This window comes from Globicephala melas, chromosome 4 (assembly GCF_963455315.2).
Source record: "Globicephala melas chromosome 4, mGloMel1.2, whole genome shotgun sequence".
Lineage (NCBI taxonomy): Eukaryota > Metazoa > Chordata > Mammalia > Artiodactyla > Delphinidae > Globicephala > Globicephala melas.
The window spans coordinates 125,569,606-125,592,148 of NC_083317.1; the positions used below are offsets into that span (position 1 = coordinate 125,569,606).

The 22,543-nt window shown below is 43.0% G+C and overlaps 1 protein-coding gene across 1 annotated transcript in view; it reads left to right on the top strand.

The window, feature by feature from the left end:
* Positions 1 to 21,689, top strand: part of NMNAT3 (nicotinamide nucleotide adenylyltransferase 3) — a 116,012-nt gene extending 94,323 nt beyond the window's left edge. The window contains exons 3-5 of the mRNA XM_030873359.2: positions 8,840 to 9,023; positions 13,936 to 14,018; positions 20,255 to 21,689. Of these exons, the coding sequence (XP_030729219.2) occupies positions 8,840 to 9,023; positions 13,936 to 14,018; positions 20,255 to 20,598 (611 nt within the window). The 3' untranslated portion in view covers positions 20,599 to 21,689. The remainder of the gene's footprint in view (positions 1 to 8,839; positions 9,024 to 13,935; positions 14,019 to 20,254) is intronic.
* The last annotated feature ends 854 nt before the right edge of the window (positions 21,690 to 22,543 follow it).

The following is a 22,543-nucleotide window of genomic DNA, read 5'->3' on the forward strand; positions in this document are numbered from 1 at the left end:
AAAATACTGGAGAGGGTGTGGAGAAAAGGGAACCCTCTTGCACTGTTGGTGGGAATGTAAATGGATACAGCCACTATGGAGAACAGTATGGAGGTTCCTTAAAAAACTAAAAGTATAACTACCATACAACCCAGCAATCCCACTACTGGTCATATACCCAGAGAAAACCATAATTGAAAAAGACACATGCACCCCGATGTTCATTGCAGCAGTATTTAAAATAGCCAGGTCATGGAAGCAACCTAAATGCCCATCGACAGACGAATGGATAAAGAAGATGAGGTACATATATACAATGGAATATTACTCAACCATAAAAAGGAACGAAATCGGGTCATTTGTAGAGACGTGGATGCATCTAGAGACTGTCGTACAGAGTGAAGTCAGAAAGAGAAAAACAAATATCGTATATTAACGCATATATGTGGAACCTAGAAAATGGTACAGATGAACTGGTTTGCAGAGCAGAAATTGAGACAGAGAAGTAGAGAAAAAACCTATGGACACCAAGGTGGGGAAAGCAGCGGGAGGTTGGGGGTGGTGGTGTGATGAATTGGGAGGTTGGGATTGACATGTATACACTGATGTGTATAAAATGGATGACTAATAAGAACCTGCTGTATAAAAAAATAAATTAAATTTTAAAAAGAAATAAAAGGCATACATGTAGGAAAAGAAGAAATAAAACTTTCTCTATTTGCATGTGATATGGTTGTCTATGTACACAATGCCAAGGAATTTGTTTTTTTTAGATCTCTTAGAATAAGTGAGATAAAAATCAACAGACAAAAATCAATCTTGTTTATGTATATTAATAACAAACATGTGAACCAAAATTAAAAACATACCATTTACAATTGATCTAAATAAAATGAAATACTTAGATACAAATCAACAAAATATTTATATAATTTTCAAAAATACTGAGAAAGAAATCAAAGAAGACCTAGACAAATGGAGATATTTACATGTTTTTAGATTAAAAGACTTTAAAAAAAATTTCAGTGAATAATTTGGAATCAGACTATAGATAGAAAAATACAAACTTAGTGAACTGGAATATAGATCAAATGAAATTATGAAGAGTGGAGGAGAGAGAGAAAAAGATTTGTTTTTAATTTCAGAACAGAGGGTAGGCGACATGGTGGCTACGTATACACAATCAGAGAGCTAGAAGAAGAGGGCAGAGTACAGGGGCAGAGGCATTTTCTGAGGAGATAATAACTAAGAATTTTCCATGTCTAATAAAAGCGTGAGGGTAATATCTTGAAAATGTCTTTCAAGCATGAAGTCACTAACTTAAGGAAATTCTATGGGATATATTCTGTCAGAAGGAGAGTGATTCCCGGAAAGCATGTCTGATATGCAAAGAGAAATGGAGTGCAAAGAAAATGGCAAATACATGGGTAAATATAAGTGAGCATTGGTTGTATAAAACAGAATGATAAGGTCTAATAGGGTTAGGGGAAACAATAGTCTTAAAATATGTACAAGACTAGCATGGACAGAGCTCTCTAGTCCCCATGTTGTTGAGGAAGAGGGGAAAGGTCTTCATTTACTTTGGATGTGAGACTATATATAATTCCAATCCGAGAGAAAAAAAAAATGAAATAAAGCCCAAACACAGGCAGGACAAGAGGAAAAAATAACATAGATTTGTGTGGGAAGAAAGAAAATACTCTGTAAGTTGGTAGCTTTAAACTTAAATCTGTTAGCATTCATGTTAAATGTAAGTGAACTTAACATTCCAATTAAGAGTCAATAACTGTCAAATTTGACCCCCCAAATTTTTTAATCCAGCTTTAGGCTATTTACAAAAGACTTTCCTAAAACAAAAGTGTAGAAAGATTGAAAGTAAAAGGGTGAAAAATATATGACGTGCATATACTAATCAAAATAAAACTGTTGAGACTATAGTACTATCAGGCATATAGACTTTAAGTAAAAACTATTTCTAGAGAGAAAGAGACTTGATTCACAGATATGTAAGAATCATAAATATATAGGAACTTAATGTATATTTTAATAACATATTAAAATATAAGAAACAAAAGTTGAAAGAACTAAAAAGACAAATAGAAAATTTCACAATCATAGTGGGAGATTTTAACATGCCTCTCAATAAGTAATACACAGGCAGACAAAAAAATCAGTAAGAACATAGATTTAAACAAAACAATTAACAATATTAAGTAAATGGACAGAACATTGCACCCAACAATCATAGAATACGCATTTTTTTAAGTACACATGGAACATTTACCAAAACTGATCATATCCTAGGACATAAAGCAAGTATCAACATATTTCAAGAGATTGAAATCAATAGAGTGTGTTCTCTGACTACAGTGAACTAAGCTAGAAATCAGTAACAAAAAGATTACCAAAAATCTCAATATGTTTGGTAATTAGGAAAAACACTTCTAAATAGTTCATGGATCAAAAAGTCGTAATAATAAAAATTAGCAAGTATTTTGAACTGAATGATCATGAAAACACTACATATCAAAAAGTAAATGCAAGTAAAGTCATGCTTAGAGGGAATTTTTATAGCCAGAACTGTGTTTATTAGAAAATGAGATAAATGGCAAATTAGCTGAGTATCCATCACCAGGAGTTAGAAAAAGAAGAGCAAAATAGCACCAAGAAAGGAGGAGGATAGAATTAATAGAAATAGAACAGAGACTGATGAAATAGAAAACAAACATTCAGTAGAGAAGAGCAATAAAGCCAAAAGTTAGTTCTTTGAAAAGACTAATAAGAGTACAAACCTCTAGCAAGATTGAGCAAGGAAAAAGAATGGAAACACAACCAACATTAGAAATGAAAAGAACATCCCTACAGATGGTGTCAACAACTAAACAGATAAGAGAATATTGGAAACAACCTTATGCCAGTACATTTCAAAATGTAGATATAATGAAAAGAATCCTAGAAAAAATGCAAGTTGCCAAAAATTATAATGAAGAAATAAAAATCTGAATCATTTTACAACCATTAAAGAAATTAAATCATTAGTCAAAAAATTTCACACAAATTAGACTCCAGCCTCATGAAGACTTCACTGATGGGTTCTAGAAAACACTTAACGGAAAAAAATGTTTTTTCAATCCTACACAAGCTATTTCAGAGCATAGGAAAAGGAGGGGACTCCCAACACTTTTTATGAGGCTAGCAGGACCTTGATACCAAAACCTGATTAGAACATTAAGAGAAAATAAAATTATAGACTTCTCTTGCTCCCTAAAAATATATTAGCAGAGTGAATCCATCAACACATTAAAAAGATAATATATCTTGACCAAACCGAGTTTATCTCAGGAATGCAATGATAAAGATTAGAAGGTTAATCAATGCAATGCACTGTATTAACTGACTAAAGGAGAAATATCACACAGTCATTTCAAGAGTTTCAGAGAATTCATTTATGACAAAAGCTCAAACTGACTAGCTGGGAATGTCTCTTTTTTATTTTATAAAGGTAACATTTATATATAACATTATGTAAGTTTCACATGTACAATATTTCTACTTTTGTATACCCTCAAAGTGCTCACCATCAAAGATTTAGTTTCCGTCTGTCACCATATGGGAGACATGTATGGTAAAGGAGACTCATCTCCTTTACCCATTTCACCCTCCCTCCACCCCTCCCCCTTTGGTAACCACTACTCTGTTCTTTATATCTATGGGTTTGTGTTGGTTTTTGTTTGGTTTGCTTTGTTCGTTATTTGTTTTTTTTTAGTTTATTAGTTTTTTATATTCCACATATGAGTGAAATTATACAGTATTTGTCTTTCTTCATCTGACTTATTTCACTTAGCCTAATACCCTCAAGGTCCATCCATGTTCTAACAAATGGCAAGTTTTTTCATCTTTTTTCTGGCTGAGTAGTATTCCATTGTGTATGTATGTGTGCATGTGTGTATATATATATATATATATATATATATATATACACACACAAACACCACAACTCCTTTATCCATTCATCTGTTGATGGGTGCTTAGGTTGCTTCCATGTCTTGGCTATTGTAAATAATGCTGCAGGGAACATAGGGGTATGTATATATTTTCAGATTAGTATTTTTGTATTCTTTGGAAAAATATACAGAAGTGGGATAGCTGGATTGTATGGTAGTTCTATTCTTAATTTTTTGAGGAATCTCCATACTGTCTTCTGCAGTGGCTGCACCAATTTACATTCCCGCCAACAATGCAAGAAGGTTCCCTTTTCTCCACATCCTCACCAACACATATTTCTTGTCTTTTTTGATAATAGCCATTCTAACAGGTGTGAGGTGACATCTCATTGTGGTTTTGATGTGCATTTCCATGATGTTTAGTGATGTTGAGCATCTTTTCATGTGCCTGTTGGTCATCTGTATGTCTTCTTTGGAAAAATGTCCATCAGCTCCTCTGCCCATTTTCAAATTGCTTTTTTTTATTGTTGAGTTGTATGTGTTCTTTATATATTTTGGATATTAAATGCCTCTTTTAAAATAACATATTTGGGGCTTCCCTGGTGGCGCAGTGGTTGAGAGTCCGCCTGCCGATGCAGGGGACACGGGTTCGTGCCCCAGTCCGGGAGGATCCCGTGTGCTGCGGGGTGGCTGGGCCCCTGAGCCATGGCCTCTGAGCCTGTGCCTCTGGATCCTGCGCGTCCGGAGCCTGTGCTGCGCAGCGGGAGAGGCCACAACAGTGAGAGGCCCGCGTACCACAAAAAAAAATAATAATAAATAAAATAAAATAAAATAACATATTTGTCAGGATAGACCAGGCTAAGTTGCAGTAACAAATCCCCCAAGTTGAGGAGCTTAACACATTAAATAAAGTTTCTCTCTCATCAGATAAATCCTTTGTAGGTTCAGAAGATCTACAGGGCAGTTCCCTTCCAAGCTGTGTCTCAGGTATCCTGGTAGTCCCCATATGCTTTTCTATCCTAATCACAGCTTTCAGATTCACTATGAAGAGCTAGAGCATCATGTAAGGGTTTTTATGGCCAAGTCTACATGGGGCATACATCACTTCCACCCACATCCAAATGACTATAACTCATTCAAATCACAAAAACACAACCTAATTTCAAGAGGAACAGAAATATTAGCTTCCTATATGCCCAGACAGAGGAAAAATAAAAATGGGTCTTAATGAACACATGGCATGGTCTCTGCCACAACTGAAAAAGGATATCTACAGAAAACTTGCAGCAAATATCATACGTAACAATGAAACTTGAAAGTTTTTCCTCTGATAGTGGGAATAACACAAGGATGCCTGCTAACACCATCTCTATACAGCAGTATTCTAGAGGTCTTAAACAATGCAACAAGAAAAATAAAATGTAAAAGGATTGGAAATGAAACAGCAAAATTGTCAGTATTTTCAGATGGTATTATTTTGGACATAGAAGATTCAAAAGATTCTGCAGATAAACTATTAGAATTAATGAGAGAGTTTAGCAAATTTACTAGATACACATTCAAGATACCTAAATCAATTATATTTCTACATATCAACAGCAGGAAAAAGAGTACTTTAAAAATGCCATTTATAGTGACATCAAAAAGATCAAGAATCTAGGAATAAATCTTACAAAAGATGTGTTAAGTGCGCTACAAGAAAAATTATAAAATTTTATTTAGAAACATTTAAGAAAACCTAAACAAATGGAAAGATATACCATGCTCGTGGATTGGAAGACTCATTATTGTAAAAATGTCAGTTCTCCCTAAATTGAATTATAGATTTGATTCAATTCCTATCAAATTTCAGCAGGGTTTTTGGGGGGCTGGGGAGCTGTTTCATCTTTGTGGAACTTGACAACTGCTTTCTAAAATTTATGTGGAAAATGCAAAAAGTCAAGAATTGCGAAGACACTCTTGAAGAACAGGCGGGAGGATTTACTTAACCAGATATCAAGATGTGGACTAAAGCTCTATTAAACAAGGCAGTGTGACGTTGTACAAGGATGGCAAATACAGCCACATAACAGAATAGAGAGCGGAGAAACAGGCCCATGCACAGATGGACACTAGGAGTTCCACACAGGTGACAATGCACAGCAGCGGGGCAGAAGAGGTCTTTTTGGTAAATGATGCTGGAATAATTGACTATCCAAATGGAAAATAATTTAATAGGATGCACATCATGCACAGCGACACAAATGTGCAAAACAAAACTATAGAGCTTTTATGAGGTAATTAGGAAAACGTCCTCATAACACAAAAGGCACTAGCCATAAAAGAGAAAAACTAACAACCCAACTACATAAAAATTAAGAAAGTTTGTTTTCACAGGATTCCATAAAAAGAATAAGACAAGCCGTCAAGTGAGAGGAGGTATTTATGACACATGTAACCAACCAGCAAAGGGCTAATATTTGGAATAGATAAAGAACTTTACAAATCAATGATAAACAGGCAGACAACCGAAAATATGAGCAAAAGATTTGAACAGGCACTTCACGAAAAAATTAAGCTCAAGGACTTCCCTGGTGGCACAGTGGTTGAGAGTCCATCTGCCGATGCAGGGGACGCGGGTTCGTGCCCCGGTCCGGGAAGATCCCACATGCCGCGGAGCGGCTGGGCCCGTGAGCCATGGCCGCTGAGCCTGTGCGTCCGGAGCCCGTGCTCCGCAAGGGGAGAGGCCACAGCAGTGAGAGGCCCGTGTACCGCAAAAAAAAAAAAAAAAAAATTAAGCTAAAAAATTAAGCTTTTTTAGCTTAAAAAATTAAGCTTTTAGCTTAATTAATTTTAAAATTAAGCTTTTAGCTTAATTTTAAAAAAAAATTAAGCTAAAAAATTAAGCTAATATAAATATTATATTATTCATATAATAATATATATGAATAAATGCTCAGGCTCATCGGTAAGCAGGAAAAGGAACATTAAAACCACAATGAGCTATAACTACACATCTATCAGATGGGAAAATCCTGACAATAACCCTGTATGGTTATTTGCTCGATGGTGTGAAGCAAGTGAACGCTCATACACCGCTGGTTGGAGAGTAAATATCTATGACCATTTTAGAAAATTTTTTAGCATTATCTAGTAAAGCTGCAAATACATCTACCCAATGACTTAGCAGTTCCACTCGTAGGTGCATATCCTAAGAAAGATATGCTTGTGCACACAGGGAGACTTGTGCAAGCATTTTCATAGCAGCATTGTTGGTAACTGTCTAAAGCCAGAATCAAACCAACTCCATCAACAGTAAGATAGATCAATTCTTTGGTATGTAATCATGCAAAAGAATATTATGCAACAATAAAACTGGTTGGACTACATGAATTTTTTTTAATAGGATTTACTCTTCTTTTTTTCTTAATTTATTTATTTATTTATTTATTTAGGGTGGTGTTGGGTCTTCGTTTCTGTGTGAGGGCTTTCTCTAGTTGCGGCAAGCGGGGGCCACTCTTCATCGCGCTGCGCGTGCCTCTCACTATTGCGGCCTCTCTTGTTGCGGAGCACAGGCTCCAGATGCGCAGGCTCAGTAGTTGTGGCTCACGGGCCTAGTTGCTCCGTGGCATGTGGGATCCTCCCAGACCAGGGCTCGAACCCGTGTCCCTTGCATTAGCAGGCAGATTCTCAACCACTGCACCACCAGGGAAGCCCCGGACTACATGAATTTTATCAAAGTGAAAAAGGCTTAATGAAAGAATACGTTGAGTATGACTCCATATTTAAAAGTTTCAAAAGCAGGCAAAATCAACCTGTGTATTTTAAGGATGCATAAATACATGGTAAAGCTATAAAGGAAAGCAAGAGAATTAATATTATAAAAGTAAGACTAGTGACGAGCTTCCATCAGAGTGTGGAGGCTGTGATAGGGAACTTCTGATCCTTAACCTAGGTGAGGATTAGAACAGGATATACTTTATAACTCTTTGTCAAACTCTATGCCCTTTTATATGCATATGATATTTTATAACACAATTTTTTTAAATGTATCATATACGAAGTCAAAATATTATCTCCCCTCATAAACATTATCTAATTTCGTCCTTACCACGAGGTCCTGCCAAGCAGGCATTATCCCATTTTACAGGTAGGAAAACTGAAGTTCAAATGGCTAAGTGTTTTATTTTTGCAAATAGCTTGGTAAGTTGCCTAAGACATCCTAGTGAGTGATAGAACTAGAGCTTCACCCAAGTTCCAGCCACCGTCTCTCTGAGACCCATTCATACTCCTTCCATGGTGGTTCTCTGTAGCTTCTACAATTCACTGCAGCTCTAAACCTATAATGCCCCATTCTTCAGTCACTGAGCCATGCAACATCTCTCATAAGACAGCTTACATCTTTTCCAAAGTAGGCCTTCCCATTCCCTTAACAGCACAGTCCTCCAAAGCCAATGGTGGGCCTGTGCAGTGAGCCTACATCCCGTCACCCACCCACCTGGTTCAGGCTAAATGTCATGCTTTCCTCTTTGATCCACAAAATCCCCTACTTGAGCTAAGAAACCATGTGTAACTGTTGTCCCAAACATGATTAGAGGACAGTAGTGCCCCTGTAAGTCCCAGGCAGGGGGAGTCATCGTGTTCCTCCAACATACTCTGACCTTAACCGTCCACATTGCTATCTGGGAGCCTTGCCTCAGCTCCACCCTCACGGCATGCTCTCAGCTACTCCAGGGTGTAGAAGCCTCTGGAGGAGAGGCACGTGGTTCCTGAGGTAGCACCTTTACCTGGCCCAAGGGAGCTGGCCCGCCCAGCAGAGAATGCTAGGGTCTGATCCCACTCAGGACGAGACCCCAAGATTTTTAGCACCTGCCTGAATTCCAGCTGCCAGGTGACAAAGTCCTGTACCAGCAACACCACTGCTCTCTGCTGCCTAGGCAGGTACCAGGTGATCGGGGGTATCATCTCTCCTGTCAATGACAACTACGGAAAGAAGGACCTCGTGGCTGCCCGGCACCGGGTGGCCATGGCCCGGCTGGCCCTGCAGACGTCCGACTGGATCCAGGTGGACCCCTGGGAGAGTGAGCAGGTGCAGTGGATGGAGACAGTCAAGGTGCTGAGGTAACGGTGGGCATATGCCCTTGGGATGAGCAGGGGCCACGGTCACATCTGCAGAGTCCACAGGGTGACAGGCAGGGATGGAGTGTTGAGTGGGGCTTCCGTCAGCCCCTCTCATCCAAATCCTGCAAGTGTTTCTCCTTAGAGGGAGAGAGACCAACAGATTCACATTCTCAGAGAGGTCCTAAGTGAAAAAATCACAAACCACTGCCCTTCAGGGTACACTTTGTGGGAAAGCCCCGTCTTGTTTCAGAGGGTTGTAGCATCTCGGCTCCAGGGCCGCCACTCAGTAGCTGTGTGACATTAGGCACATGACATTTCTCTGGGACACATTTCTCACTTGCAAAACGGGGACAGCATAACCCAATGAGCATTATGTGAAGATGTAAATCACTTTTCTGACCCAGAACCATATCATCACACTCAGTAAGTGAGACCCTTTATTATTGTCATCACTGACTAGGTTGAAAACTGCATCTACATAACAGGCCATCTTTTCCAAGTGTACAAATCCTAGGTTCTATAAATCTAGACTTTAAGAAAAAACTATGAATCTAGAAACAATTACACAGGATTTTTTTTTTTCTTTTAGAACTGCTATTAGCATTCAGCATAAGTAATGCAGCCGTTTAAAAGCCCTATATTTTAGGACAGTGGGTCTCTGACGTTTGTCTGGGAAGCTTTCCTGGGAGATTGCTAGAGAAGCAAGAAGTCCCACTTGTCCTGCCTGTCAGAGGGGATTGTGAGGTGGGCCTGCCTGTCACTAATGACAGCCGGCTCTGCTGGAAGGGATTGCAAACTGGGGGCTGTGTCTTGATCTATGTGGAAGCACTAGGATTGTCAGAGAATAGGAGACACAAGGGACCAGGATGAATGATTGACAGCCCTGTCCATAATTTGGATTGGTTTTTATTTTTTACTAATCTTCAAAGTCACTTGGGAGAAAAATGTTTGCCTTTTTAAGCAAAGGTAAACGTTTAGTTTCCACATCCTAGTTCTTATTACTTACCCTTTACTGGGGAAAGAACCAGATAGAAGCATTCAGCAGTTACAGTGCTACTGCAAAATCTGTTGTCAAGTTGAAGGAGAGCAAATATGAAATAATTGTTAGATATATGCTTCTCTTTTTTTTCTTAAGTAATAAATTTACACCTAGATCACCCTTTTCGAATAAAGTGTAGTCAGCTCTCATTTATCGAGGCTAACAGAGGGGAGTAGAAACAAATCAGAGAACCCAACAAATCATTTAGCTTTAATATGTAGTCAGAAACAAAGAGACGCTCTCCTTTTCCACCCTGCGCGGGGCAGTGTGGCCTCGGGCCCAGATCTTGGAGGCAAATTTACTATCGAAATGACTTGATGTAAATGAGTTAGCCTCTCTGAGCCTCAATTCCTCACCTACTAAGATGGGGATGACACCACCTACTTCACTGGGATACTGTATGAACTACGTGAGATGATGGCGGAAAGCACCTGGTTTATAGTAGGTGCTTAATAATGTTAGCTACCTTCCCTGCATCCCTAACGGGCCCATAATGTCTCCTCGTAACAGATAAGCCATTCACAGGTAAGTAGGATTTGACTGCAGTACCACGTAATTAATAACCTGCTGCGAAATGCAGACCTAAGATTTTACAGGACACATTCTTTTTCTTTTTTTTAACTGTACCCTTTAGACAAGTGCTTCTCAGCCCCGGCTGCAACTTGAATCACCTTAGGGAGCTTTCAAAAGTACGGAAGCCTGAGTCTTACCCCAGAGACTGAGATGCCATTGGTCTAGGACGGGGCCTTAGGATTTTTAAGAGCTCCCTGGTGATTCTAACGTGAGGCCAGGGTTGAGATCCACAGCCTCAGTCACCAAGTGTGTGAATCATCCCTATGCTTAGTACCGGGGTGAGTCCAAACCAGTGGTCTCAGTCCTGGCTGTAGGAATCACCTGGGAAGCTATTTCTAAACGCTCACCCTTCCCTACCTGAGATTTGGATTTTTCTGGGGCAGGGTCTCGGCATGGGTACTTTTAAAGGCCCCCAAATGATTTATTTTGTGCAGCCAAGGTTGAGAACCCACTGATATAGTCAACACTGTTTTATGAGATAGCTGATTAAGACTTTTTGTCAGTATTTGGGGTGGGCTTCATTCGAAAATTTGTTTAATTACTAATGTTTTCCTAAAATTACCAAAAGCATTTTTTTTTAAGATTGAAAATCTGGTTAAAATTGTCAAGTTAGGTGATTCTAGAAGCATTGTAGAAATCCACCCCACCCTTTGCTCCATTTAGTATCCTCTTGGTGGACTCAGCAGTGAATCTACATCATGGTGACAGTGACATATGTCACTATGAAGTCAAGTCACTGTAGGGCTTAGTGAGTGTTCTTTTTCTCCTTATTAGGTTTTTTATTTTTACTCTAATTTTTTAAAAAATCTGGGCCAGCTTTCATGCTTTTAGGGCACTTGATAACTGATTTCACTTGCCCTTTCCCCATGATGGGGGAGGGCCTCGGTCACGATGCCATTTGATGTGGTCCAGCAGCAGCTCACGTGCCCCTTGGCAAACATGCTCTTATGTCGTCCTCATTTCACAGATGAGTAAACTGAGGCTCAGAGAGGCTAAGTTAACCACAGTCGCACAACAAATAAGCAAGTGGTGGAGCCCTATTCTGTTGAACTCTGAAGCCATGCTTATGGCCATCTTCAAAACCAGTGATCTACGGGTGGGACCACGATGTGGCTGACTCTGCTTCTGCCACAATGGCCTTCTGATTGGGTATTGTTGGAGACCAGGGGCTGCTGAGGACACAGAGAACATGCTGCCAGGGGCAGTCGTCAGGTCCAAGGCTGGGCACACCAGGGTAACCCTCAGGCAGGCAACAAGAGGACGCAATGACCTCCCACCCAACACAGGCGGAGTGGAGGTCTGTGAGGACGATGCATTTGACGTTAAAGATAATCATTTGCACACCAGAGTTCAGAGCTCCAGCTGATTCAAAGTAGGGCCAACTTGAACCAGGAGCGTCAAGGAAGTAAAATAAAATAATACCAGCTTTCATTGATCACCTACTATGTGTGCCAGGTATATAATATCTAGTCAGCTCAGCAACTCTGAGAAGTAGGTGAGTTTGGCCTCATTTCACAGATGAGGAAACAGAGGTTCTGAAAGGGTCAGCAACATACTCAAAGTCCTACAGCGAGAAAGTGGAGGTGAGACCCAAACCTACTTCAGTCTGATGCGAGATTCCAGACTAACCCGGGAGTGAATCCTCAGAGGTGAAGCTTTCTAAAACCAAAGCAGTAAGACAGTAATGGAAACACAGACGAGTCCAGCAAGGCCCTGAGAAGACTCAGCTGAGTCTCTGAGACCATCAGGAGGGAATCTGGACCTGAATTAAATGTATGTATTTATCCCCCGTCCATCCTTCGTGAATTCAGCTGACTTTACTAAGCAGTTCCCTAGGTACCAAGAATATAAGGATGAATTAAATGAGCTCCTTGTTCACAATCTGGTGGGGAGGACAGACTGAGAGTAAGGATACTAATAACAGCTAACGTTGATTGGGCACTTTTCTGTGGATGGGCTGTGCTAAGCTCTTTAATTCAACCTCACAACAGCTCTCTCGGGCGGGTACTGTCATTGTCTGCCATTCTACAGATGAGGAAAGCGGAGGCAGATTGCTTAAGGCACCCACCAAGATTCCACAGCTCCTAGTTGGAACCAGTATTCCAACCCAGGCAATCTCACCCACTCCAAATAATACTCAGCATTCAGCCACTTCCCCAGCCGGGGAGAAGCCTTTGGCCTTCATGGCCTTGTGATACTCAGGGTAGACAAGGCCGGCATTAACTTTCCTGAGCAATTAACAGAGGTCAGTGAGGCCCCGAGGGTGTTTGTGACTCACCCAGGCTCGTACAAGCAGGAGAGCCTAAACTTGAACCCAGCCACTCTGGCTACAAACACATGCTTCTCCCACCAGGCACTTCTCCTTCCCAGACACAGCTCTAGTTAATACGGGAGGTGGAAGATGGGAGATCAAATTGATACAAGACATAGTGATTACCTGTGCTCTGTTAAAAAGAAGACGGCGCAGGTATCTCTTGATTTGCAGAAGATAGATTGCTTAACGAGCCGGGCCTGCCATATGGGTGTAAGTCTAATCATATCTGAACTGCTAACATGTAATGAGATTCGCTCTGTGCTGCACACCACTTGGTGGGCTTTGCATGTATAACTCCTTTCATCTTCATAACCATCCATGGGAAGCCGGCACTGTCATCATTCCTCGTTTTGCAGGTGCCGAGACTGGAAGCCGCCCACCCGGGGTCCCACCGCTGGCCGGCGGGGGAGCTGGGATTCGACCCAGGCAGTCTGGCTCCAAGCCAGGCTCTGAGCATCACCCTGTCAAATTCTAAAGTACTAGCCCATGATCCGAGAGAGCCTCTATCTTGAGAGGCAGCTGTGGGCCGTGCACTGTGCCAGTGCTTACTGTGTGTTAGCTCATTTACCTCCACAAAAGTCTAAAAAGTAGGTGTATTATCCCAGCTTTACAACTGAAAATTTGTATTTTGAACTCAGGTCTGATTCTAATAGCCCAGGTCTGTAATCCCTATTCAGTTTTTTTTGTAAAAAGTGAGGTATTGAAAGAAAATACTAAAAGAGTAGAACTCTGCTCATTTCCTCCTTTCAGTCGGGGCTCACAGAAGGCTGTGAGCTGCCTTGGACGCGGGGGTCTGTGAGGGCCCAGACGCATCACCTGGCACAGGGCCTGGCACATAGTAGGCCTTCAGCAAATATTTATGGAATGAGCTACCTAAAATGGACAAAAGCAGGTTGAGACTTAAAATCAGAGGACCCCCCCCCGGGTGGTTTGGGGGGACTGTAGGCCACATGGATGCCCCCTGAACCCATATGCTTACAACACAGGCATCATCACAGCGAACTGCTCAGATCTCTGCCCTGGAAGGAAGGCCTGGACCAAGGCAAGGTTGACTCTCCAGCCCCCGCAGGTGGGTGCTGACCCTCTCCTCTGTGGGAGGGTGAGATGTCAGGGCTTCGGGAGTCACAGCCCCCTGGGCACAGATAAGAGCTTTCGAAGCCTGCTAGGGGTGACACTTCCCACTTCCCACGTTGAAAGGTCAACTAACCAATCTGCCACCATCCCTTGTAAATCGTTATGCTAAATCGGGATTTTCTGCCCCAAAGGAGTTTACCTACACTTGTGACTTGGGCTCGTGACCTGGATTACAGTCAGGGCTACACAGACATCAACTTCCGGGTGCTGCTGGGCCGCTTTTGAAAGCCATAGTCTTTTTGAAAACAAAATGTGCCATTATATCCCTTAAACTAATACTTTATAGCAGTGTTACTCAGTGTTTTACTTGGAAGAGGAAACCTATGTTTTAAGGCATGTAAAGTTGATTTGGATTAGCCTTTTAATTTGTAGCCCTGGGTTTCTACCCTGTTGTCAACTCCTGGTGTTTGATGGAATCTTGTCAGCCGTGATTTCAGAGTACCTCCCATGGCAGCCCTGGTACTGGGGGTCAAATGCATAGCCCCTCAGGCACATAAGCAGCAGCGACAGTGATGGGGGTGGCAGGATGTGCCATGAGCAGGGAATCGCTGGTCCTACTGGGCCAATACTCCAGCGGCTCTCCCAACTTTAGTTGGTGGGACACTATTTCCCTATTAGAAGGACTCCAGAATGTCACGGTTAAGCAAACTTAAAGTGGTGTCTTTACTGCAGGACTTTTCAGAGCCTTTACTATGTTCATGTGCGTTGTGACTCTGAAAGAAAGGGAAGAGGCTCGTGGCGTGCTTAGCACTTTTTAATCATGGGACTCTTTTTAATGCATATTAGTGTTTCTCAGAACCGGTGCTCCCCAGAACACAGACTGGGAAACACTCTTCTAAAAGGACTTGAAGGGTGGGTGGGGACACATTAGGAGTTTGGGATTAACATATACACACTACTATATATATAAAATAGGTAAACAACAAGGACCTACTGTATAGCACAGGGAATTATACTGAATATCTTGTAATAACCTATAATGGAAAAACATCTGAAAAAGAATATATATATGTTTATAATTAATTAATCAATTAATTAAAAGGACTTGAAAATGCCCTAAAGGTTTCCTGCAGCAGTTCCTGAATGCTGGCCAAAGGCTCACTCACAGCAGAATCACCTGTGAGGCTTGTTAGAAATGCTAATTCCCAGGCCACGCCTCAGACCTGCTGAGGGGGAATGGGGCCTGGGACTCTGGATATTTAATAGGCCCGCTGGGGAACTGCTTTACCGCCAGTTTGGGGAACTGTGCACTACAGTGGGAATCCAAGAAAGAAGGAGCTACAGAGTCTCCTATATGATCAGCTTCTACAATGTTTATTACACTCCCCTGGTCTCCCTGTCTGCCCCCCTCCATTGCCAGCATGGGCACCTCATCTGTCCCCCAGTCCCGAGCACAGCACACAGTGTGCATTCTCAGCCCTCTGCCTTCTTTCTGAATCACCTCTGGCTCAGCAGTCACTCCTAATAGGGTTCTAGAGATGCTGGCTGAGAACAGAGACCGGTGCCCAGCCCCTGCCCTGAGCTGGAGACAGGCTGTGAATGGCAGTGAGTCCAGACATGGATTAGGGGGACTGGAGGAGGTGACGCCTGCACCATGACTCATGGGATCAGCAGGTTATCTGGGGCTGGGGATGTTTCGGGGACAGAGGGGCGGCTGAGTAAGGCACACAGGCAGGAAGTGCTGGGCACTCCATGCCGCTCAGGATGCTGGAGCCCACAGTGAAGGAAGGGAGTAGCTTCCAGTGAGGTAGGAGGAAGGCCATGCTTAGGCTCCCAGCTTCTCAGCTCTCTGCAGATGCTTCCAGAATCCCTGTCTCTGCCTGGTGTGCCCCCCCTCCCCCTTCCCTTCTTGGCTTCCCTGTTGAAAACCTGTCTGTCCTGTGAGGCCCAGATTGGAACCCACTTCCCTGTGGTGAAACCAGTCCTTCCCTCCGCCAAAGCTCACCCTGCATTCTTTTTGGATTTATCTTTCCAGGGGGCTACTAGTCTGCTCTGTTTGGCCCTATGATGTTGGGGGTTTGTTCCTTATCCCCTTTCTCTCTGTTCAAACGCTAAATCCTACTCATCTTGTTCTCTTCCAAAGTAACTGTTAAAAAAGGAAGTTTAGGGCTTCCCTGGTGGTGCAGTGGTTGGGGGTCTGCCTGCCGATGTAGGGGACACGGGTTCGTGCACCGGTCCGGGAAGATCCCACATGCCGCGGAGCGGCTGGGCCCGTGAGCCATGGCTGCTGAGCCTGCGCGTCCGGAGCCTGTGCTCCTCAACGGGAGAGGCCACAACAGTGAGAGGCCCGCGTACCGCAAAAAAAAAAGGAAGTTTGCATTGAATGAAAAGTGAGCTTTTCAATTTACCAAAATATAGCAGAGGCCTTAAAAATGTGTGTGCCCTTTGCTTGATACATTCCCCTTCTAGGAACCTGGCTGAGGAGATACTTAGAAATTGGGATGAAGACATGCAGAAGGATGTTTAGCGTGGCAATTTTTATAATGGCAGAAAATAAAAGCAACCTTAGTGTTTAAATGTAAGGGAATGTATAAGTAAGTTACACTGTATATATAGGATGTAGATAGGATGTTCTGTATATATAGGATGAAGAATCCACACAAAAGGTTTTCATGATATGGAGAAACACTTAGGAGGGGAATGGGAAAAAATCAGGATACAATACTGTGTAATCTCAAGTATACAAAAATATGTAAATATACTTTCACATCTATTTGCATGTTTAAATAGAAAAGACTGAAGAAATACACCAAAATATTGAGTTTTTTGTAGAAAGAATTATTGTTGCTGTTATTTTCTACTTTAAATACTTATGTGTTTTCCATACGTTCCATAATTGACATAGATTTCATGTTTGTCATCAGAAAAAAAGAACTAGAGCAATTTCAAAAAGGCAGGTGATTTTTTCTCACTGTAAGTTTGGCTTTTGATGAGGTCGCTTGTATGTTACTAGTGACACGTTTTTAAAGGACCATTTTGTGTGCCGTGTGTTTTGTCACGCGCTGTTCTCCTCTGGGGCTGAGCTCAGCGTTTTCTGGCCGCCGGAGCCCTGCTTTGCCCATCACTCCTGTGATTTGCAGTCCTCCTTGGACTCACCCAGAGGCGTGTGAATTGCCTTGTCCCGGGCTGCTTGGGTGTCACGCTTTGGGGTGGATGATGCCTCAGTCCTTTAACAGGCCGCCTCTGTCACTTGTGAATGTGGTTCCTGGCTTGGCTGATGGGGCCCGAGCACAGCTCAGCCCCATTCTCCTTTCAACCAGAGCAGACGCTTCATCTGGTTCCATTTCACACTGACTGTTCCAAGGTTAATTTGGGTGCCACCCTTCAGTTGCCAAAACCTGGCTGCATCTTGGATGTCCTGTCTAGACCCAGAAGTCCTATGCTCCGGACACCACCCTCGTTGCCTGCACTAAGCAGGAGATTTCCATTGCATTCTCTCCATCACTCAACTTCCATAACTCCCGAAGGAGGCTTTATTATCCCTACTACAGCTGAGGAAACAGGCCCACCAGCTATAACTATCCCAGGCTCCTCGCAGATCTGAAATTAGAACCCAGGGCTGACTGGCCTCAGGGTTGGTGCTTTTGATGTCAAAGAGTTTAGGGCAACTGGACATTCACAGGGAAAGGTCCTGGTAGCACTTCTCCCACTTTCTGTGTTAATCTCTACTTCCTCTGCTTTCCAAAGCCTGTGGCCATTCAAAAAGCACACTGCCCCCAAATGCCCACGGACATCTATTTATGTCACTATATCACTGTTAGGACAAATCAAATTGGCAGTATTTATTCAAAACCTCAGACTTACAGACTTTGGACTTAGACAGTCAGAGTCACTCGGTCTGCAGTTTTTGTAAGAGTGATGTGAATGGATTTGAAAGGGAGATGTGAATGCCTCTGGGGGGCCTGATGACAGGATTGCCCAGAGTTGGGATCTGAGACGCATATGGCCATCACACCAGTCCCACAGACATGCCTTTGACTTGGGGCACGGGGCAGGTGTGGGTACTTGTCTCTTCTGGTCAAGGGCTCAGAGTGAATCATATTCCACACTGTCATTGTTAATGAATTCAAACAATATCTAATATCGAAGTGGATATGTGGAAATCGTTCCCACGGAAATCCACAGGACGAGAATCCCTGACCTGTGGGAACAGGGTGGTGTGCCTCAGACCCCAGAAGACCCAGGAATTCAGTGCACATCATTTAACCTCCCCCATAGGAAGACCACATAACAGCAACCCAATTGCTTGAAAGGTCGAACAGTGGTCTCTTGCTACATTACAATGGTCAAATAAATAAGAAATTAGAGTAAAATCTCACAGGTGCAGAGCAGTTTGGATCCACATACATGTTGTAGGCAATGGGACCAGCCCAAATGAGTGAAAAGGGTCTAAGTTATTGAATAATTTTTAAATGCAGTTTTATTGATTTTAAAAGGCCAGGTGCTTAGGAGATATTCCGTAAGTGCTGAATGGATGTGCTGATGAATGGATTGGTGGATAACTAGGTAAAGATGGATGGATGGATGGACGGATGGACAGTAGTTAACATATGTCACACTTGCTCTGTTCCAAGCACTGTTCTAAGTGCTTTACATTTATAAGCTCATTCAATTCTAAGATAATCCTATGAGATAAGCACTGTTAATATCCCCATTTTAAACTTGAGGTCACACAGCTGTCAAACCGCAGAGCCAGGATTTGAATCTAAGAAGTCTGGCACTAGAGTCCTAGTTATGCTGCTAAAGTGTCTGAAGTGTGTTTTCTGTAATTACATCTGCTGCTTTAAAATGAGTAAACAAGTCCAGTGCCACCATTTCATGGATGGGAAACTGAGGCCCAGAGAAGGATCTCAGCTCCAGCCCCACAGCAGCCGGTGCCCGACTGAGGCCGGAACTCTGACCTGTCCATGACATCTCTAGTTTCTCACTTTGCAGTGCACGGCTGGTCTGGTGCTCGTTTGTAAACTCATCTCTCTGGTCCACGTCCGGATCCCTTCGAAGGTTTCACAATAGAGGAGCCTAAACCGACCATTTACATCAGGTTTTCCCCAGCAGCTGGTATCCCTGAAGCCTCTCCCAGCTGAGATTCCAGGGTGACTGAGAGATGCCCGTGACCTAGAAGCCCAGCCTCTGCCATTCACTGAAGCTAGAACCGGCTTCCAGAATGACTAGAGGTCCTGCTGGTTGCTTCTAGCATGGACTTGGTTTTTCCTTTTCCGATTAGCCCATTCAAAGGGGACCTGAACAGGAATGGTGCCAGGAATATCCAGGCAGGGTGACGCATGTACAATTCCTGCCAGCAGGCGGAGGCAGAGCCCAGCGGTTTCAAATGCCCCAGCTGGAGGCTGGCTGTGTGCATTTAAATCCTGACTCCTCTGCTTAAATGAGTCATGCACCTCTCTGTGCCTCAGTTTCCCCCTCCGCAAAGTGGGCCCAACAATAACACCTACCTTCTGAGGTTGTTCTGAGGCTCAAATGCGATTAAACACATAAAGCGCTTAGCAATAGTGCCCACAGTAAACAACCAATACGTGTTAAGTATTCTTTAATCATCATAATCATCATTCTCTAGCAGCACAAATGCCAGAGGATTAGCCACATCGATCAGTTGTTCTAGAGCTTTGTTTTATTGAAAACAGATGAAAAGGTCACCAGCTGGGGTCTTAGAGACCTTTGAGTTACCCACAGATCCTTTATAATTAACCTTTAGGATGAGATTGTACTTCTAAAAATACCAGGTGTTAGGGCTGAAATAGATTTTGAGAAAGGCAGTGACTTGTTAGTCCTAGGACTTTAAGAACCTCACCTTCTATCAGAAGACGGGGTTCTAGGTACAGCACAGCCGCCTTTGGACTCTGCTATGGGGTCCGGCAACCACAGACAGCCTTGTGGTATAACACTGAAAAAAAAAAAAAAAAATCCATTTTGTATTACTTGGCATTTTGCCAATGTTAAAAGATTTATTGATTAAAGTATTACAACTATACGTCCCTGAAGTAACTTCAGATTCATTTACATGCTTTTTCTTTTTAAGTCATGAACACGGAGATGTTGAGTTCCCCATACATTCCAAGAAAAGCATTTTTGGAAAATTTCAAACAGAATATGATGTTATCGTTCCTGGCCATGACCCTTCTGTAACTTTCTTGGGATCCACCCTTGTTTCTCCAGCTGTGCCTGAGCTGAAGCTCCTCTGCGGGGCAGATGTCCTGAAGACCTTCCAGACCCCCAACCTCTGGAAAGACACGCACATCCAAGAAATAGTGGAGAAGTTCGGTTTGGTGTGCGTGGACCGGGCAGGGCACGACCCAAAGGGGTACATCTTGGGCTCGCCCATCCTGCAGAGGTACCAGGACAACATCCACCTGGCCAGGGAGCCAGTGCAGAACGAGATCAGTGCCACATACATCAGGCGGGCCCTGGGCCAAGGGCAGAGCGTGAAGTACCTGCTCCCCGATGCCGTCATCGCCTACATCAAGGAGCACGACCTCTACGCCAGCCCCGGAGAGGAATGAAGGGTAGCTGAGCTGGGGAGGGCCACCTCCTCCTCCACTGGTCTCGTCCTGAGGACAGGGCGCTTACAGTCTTTGTTTTCCAGAGTTTTTCCCTGTTTCATTTGGTTTGTTTCAACAATAATTTTGTTTGTGAGGCATCTTCTGTCCCAGGAAGAGATACCTTCTTCGGGGAGGAGCAAATGTTTGCATCACAAGGATGGACATTTATCACAGAAGTTAAAGTGGTGTGGCAGGTCATTAGGTTTAGACAGAAGCTCTCAGAACCTCTGGATGAAGAGGCCTTCTTATTTTGTAAATGGTAGTTATGGCTGCGCACTGAAGGCAGTTCTGCACGTGGCAGGGGGCCCCTGAGGGTCAGGTCAGAATTGCCCACAAAGCGTGTTTTAACTAGGACCAGGTGCAGCTTGCAGGTCTTGATTGGAGAGACTTGACAGGATGCTAATTACCAAACAGTGGGCTTTGTCAATGCCTTGTTTCCACAAAGTAATGCTCATGGAGGAGTCCAAAATTTGGAAGCAACACTTTACTGATTGACATTGAATCTTCCTTTACAAACCGTAGTCTGCCTGCCTACTGGCCATTGATAAAATTTAAACTAAAAGCTTTCTAGGTAGTGATCCTCAAACTATATATATATATATAATTTTTTTTTTTTTTTTTTTTTTTTTTTTTTGCGGTACGCGGGCCTCTCACTGCTGTGGCCTCTCCCGTTGCGGAGCACAGGCTCCGGACGCGCAGGCTCAGTGGCCATGGCTCACGGGCCCAGCCGCTCCGCGGCATGTGGGATCCTCCCAGACGGGGCACGAAACCATGTCCCCTGCATCGGCAGGCGGACTCTCAACCACTGCGCCACCAGGGAAGCCCCTCAAACAATATTTTTGGTACAATACATATATATATATATATATATTATTTTTTTAAAACACAGCTATTCTATAAATGCCAGGGCTCCTGATTTCCAGGTTTCTAAAAAGGAACGGAGGTAAAACAGATGCCTTGACTGTTTTAGAAGATCGTTTTGAATGTTTTATGACTGCCTGCCTGTTTGAATATTGGTGAAGGGATAAATAATAAATTGACATCAAAAAGCACTAATGAAAAGTTTCTCTTTTCTCTTTCTTTGTTATATTATTAATGCCTGATGTACCAGCTGTTGCTTTTCTTTTTAGCTACTCCATGAAATTTGCTACTGTTCCAATCGAACTGGCATGAATTTAAAAGTTTCCATTCCCGGGTACCAGCTGTGGAGGAAGCAATTGCTTTTCAACACCAAGCAAATGGTTCTCTAAGCTCTGGGTTGATGGCTGTGTTCTGCTGAGCCCCGAAAGGTGCCCACAGGAGCTGGTGTGTATGTTCAGGATTTTTCCTTCCACTCCTGATTAGGAAGAGGTTTTGACTAGCCGAACTCTGTTTGAGTTTACTCTTTCCACTTGCTGACCAAATGACTGAACTCATTTAGAATTTACTTCTCCAGGATTTTACCCTGGTTTATCTTTGCTACAAATTTAATCGTGCAGAAACGCCAAGGGTCAGTGAGAAGAATCTAGTATCTCCCCAAATATATCCCAGTGCCTGCAGGTGTGTCAGGATGGACGTGAGTGAAGTAGGAAATCAGGGTTTCCTGCCTGGAGAGTAGTGGGGCCATCCCGTGGGAGTCTCCAGACTTCCACGCCTGCAACCTGTAAAGCTGCTGGCCATCCCCCCACCCTGATGAGCTCTGCCCTCAAGAACTTCCTAAGGACCCTCATAATTCAGGGGCATAGGAATCAAACAGCCCTGCCCAAAAGCTGGCACAGCAAGCTGGGTGATGTTAACTAGCTCCCTTCCCCACTGTGAGCCTCAGTTTCCCAGTCTCTAAAATGGGGAGGTTTGATTAGACATCCTCTAAATTCTCTTCCAGCTGATTTTCTAAGACTCCGAGTGCTTCTGACTTCAGCCTCTCCAC